Here is a 1424-nt window from a genome sequence, read left to right on the forward strand (position 1 = left end):
GCGAAAAATATCGACAAATTACGAAAAACCACTAAAAACGGGATTTTCACTTCTAACTCTTTGTTTATCAGTTATCACCATTGAAACAAATAAAAATTCAACTTATTGTCTACAAGTACTATTATTGTAATTTATATTATATTAATAACAAGTAATAACAATATAATCATAATTTAAAATATCCACATTGACAAATCATCTCCGCTCTTAAACGTTTTTCGTATATAATTGATATCCCCACACAGTATAAAAATATTTCCTAACTATGGTTAAAATATTTTCAGGAAAATAATGTAGTTTTCAAAATATTATAAAAAGTTACGTGAATAAGTAAGAAATATTTTAGTTATATTATTTGGCCAACAAGTTCATATTTTTGAAAATATTTTGTAAAAAACATTTACAAATCATTTTAACCATGTATTTGAAAAAAAATATTCTTACGGAAACTTTATAAAAATATTGAGTCAACATTTTTATGCAATTATAAAGTACAATATTTTATTATGATGAGTAGAAAATATTAATAAAATATTATTTGTTAAATACCTATTCATTATTCAAGCACTTTAAAATATTCACAAAATATTATCATTTACCAAATGCTGTGTGGGATATTATATCATTGAATTCATATATAACAGCATCCATTATACAGTCGTTCACTTGTAACCTACTGTACAGCAGAGTGACATACACTTGCCCACATTTCATATTTTTTTAAGATTGAAAAATAGCTGTTTTATCCTTTTGTGTATAATTAGATCTTAAACATAATACACTTTTTTTTTATCAATTTTAAGTTTTTACGATATGAATTAAGATTTCTACTTACGATCCAGTAATACGTGATATATCGAAATATTTGCATGTCCTGTTAAAATTTAAAATTTGGTTTTTCTATTACTTTAGTATTCTTAGAAGGTTATTAACGATTTATATGGATATTTATAATTGATATTTAAATGCACTGTTTGTCGTTTTAAGAACTCGAAAACCCTGAATTTATATACCTAGCAATTACAATGCAAAATAAAAATCAAAAGACAGAATCCAGAAGATGTGAAAAATATGCAAAATACGAGTATACAAAATCGTCTTATGCAGAGACATATGGAGTGTTACAAACCTTACGAGAGTAAGTTGTAAGTGTAGCTGCCAGATAAATATAAGTAACGGGTTTTTTTTTGCTTATAGAGATGAGGTTTTTTGTGATATTAAACTAGAAACAGACGATCACAAAATAACTATCGCTCATAAAGTGGTTTTAGCATCGGCTAGTCCATATTTCTATGCCATGTTCACAAATTTTTCAGAAAAGAATCATTATCTCGTTGTAATGAGAGAGATAGATTCAACCGCTTTACAGTTGCTGGTAAATTTTATTTATTTGGAGCATATCGTGGTCATTGAAGAAAACGTTC

At 26.1% G+C, this 1424-nt stretch overlaps 1 protein-coding gene across 1 annotated transcript; it reads left to right on the plus strand.

Moving 5' to 3' along the window:
- Positions 1 to 566: 566 nt before the first annotated feature.
- On the plus strand, positions 567 to 1420 carry LOC103311618 (kelch-like protein 18; the record flags this gene model as incomplete). Its single annotated transcript, XM_008191291.3, has 2 exons — positions 567 to 1138; positions 1198 to 1420. Coding segments are annotated over exons 1-2 (336 nt in total), but the record flags the coding sequence as incomplete, so codon positions are not given.
- Between the last annotated feature and the right edge of the window lie 4 nt (positions 1421 to 1424).

The sequence above is a fragment of the Acyrthosiphon pisum genome, unplaced genomic scaffold (genome assembly GCF_005508785.2).
Source record: "Acyrthosiphon pisum isolate AL4f unplaced genomic scaffold, pea_aphid_22Mar2018_4r6ur Scaffold_9886;HRSCAF=10487, whole genome shotgun sequence".
NCBI classification, from domain to species: Eukaryota; Metazoa; Arthropoda; class Insecta; order Hemiptera; family Aphididae; genus Acyrthosiphon; species Acyrthosiphon pisum.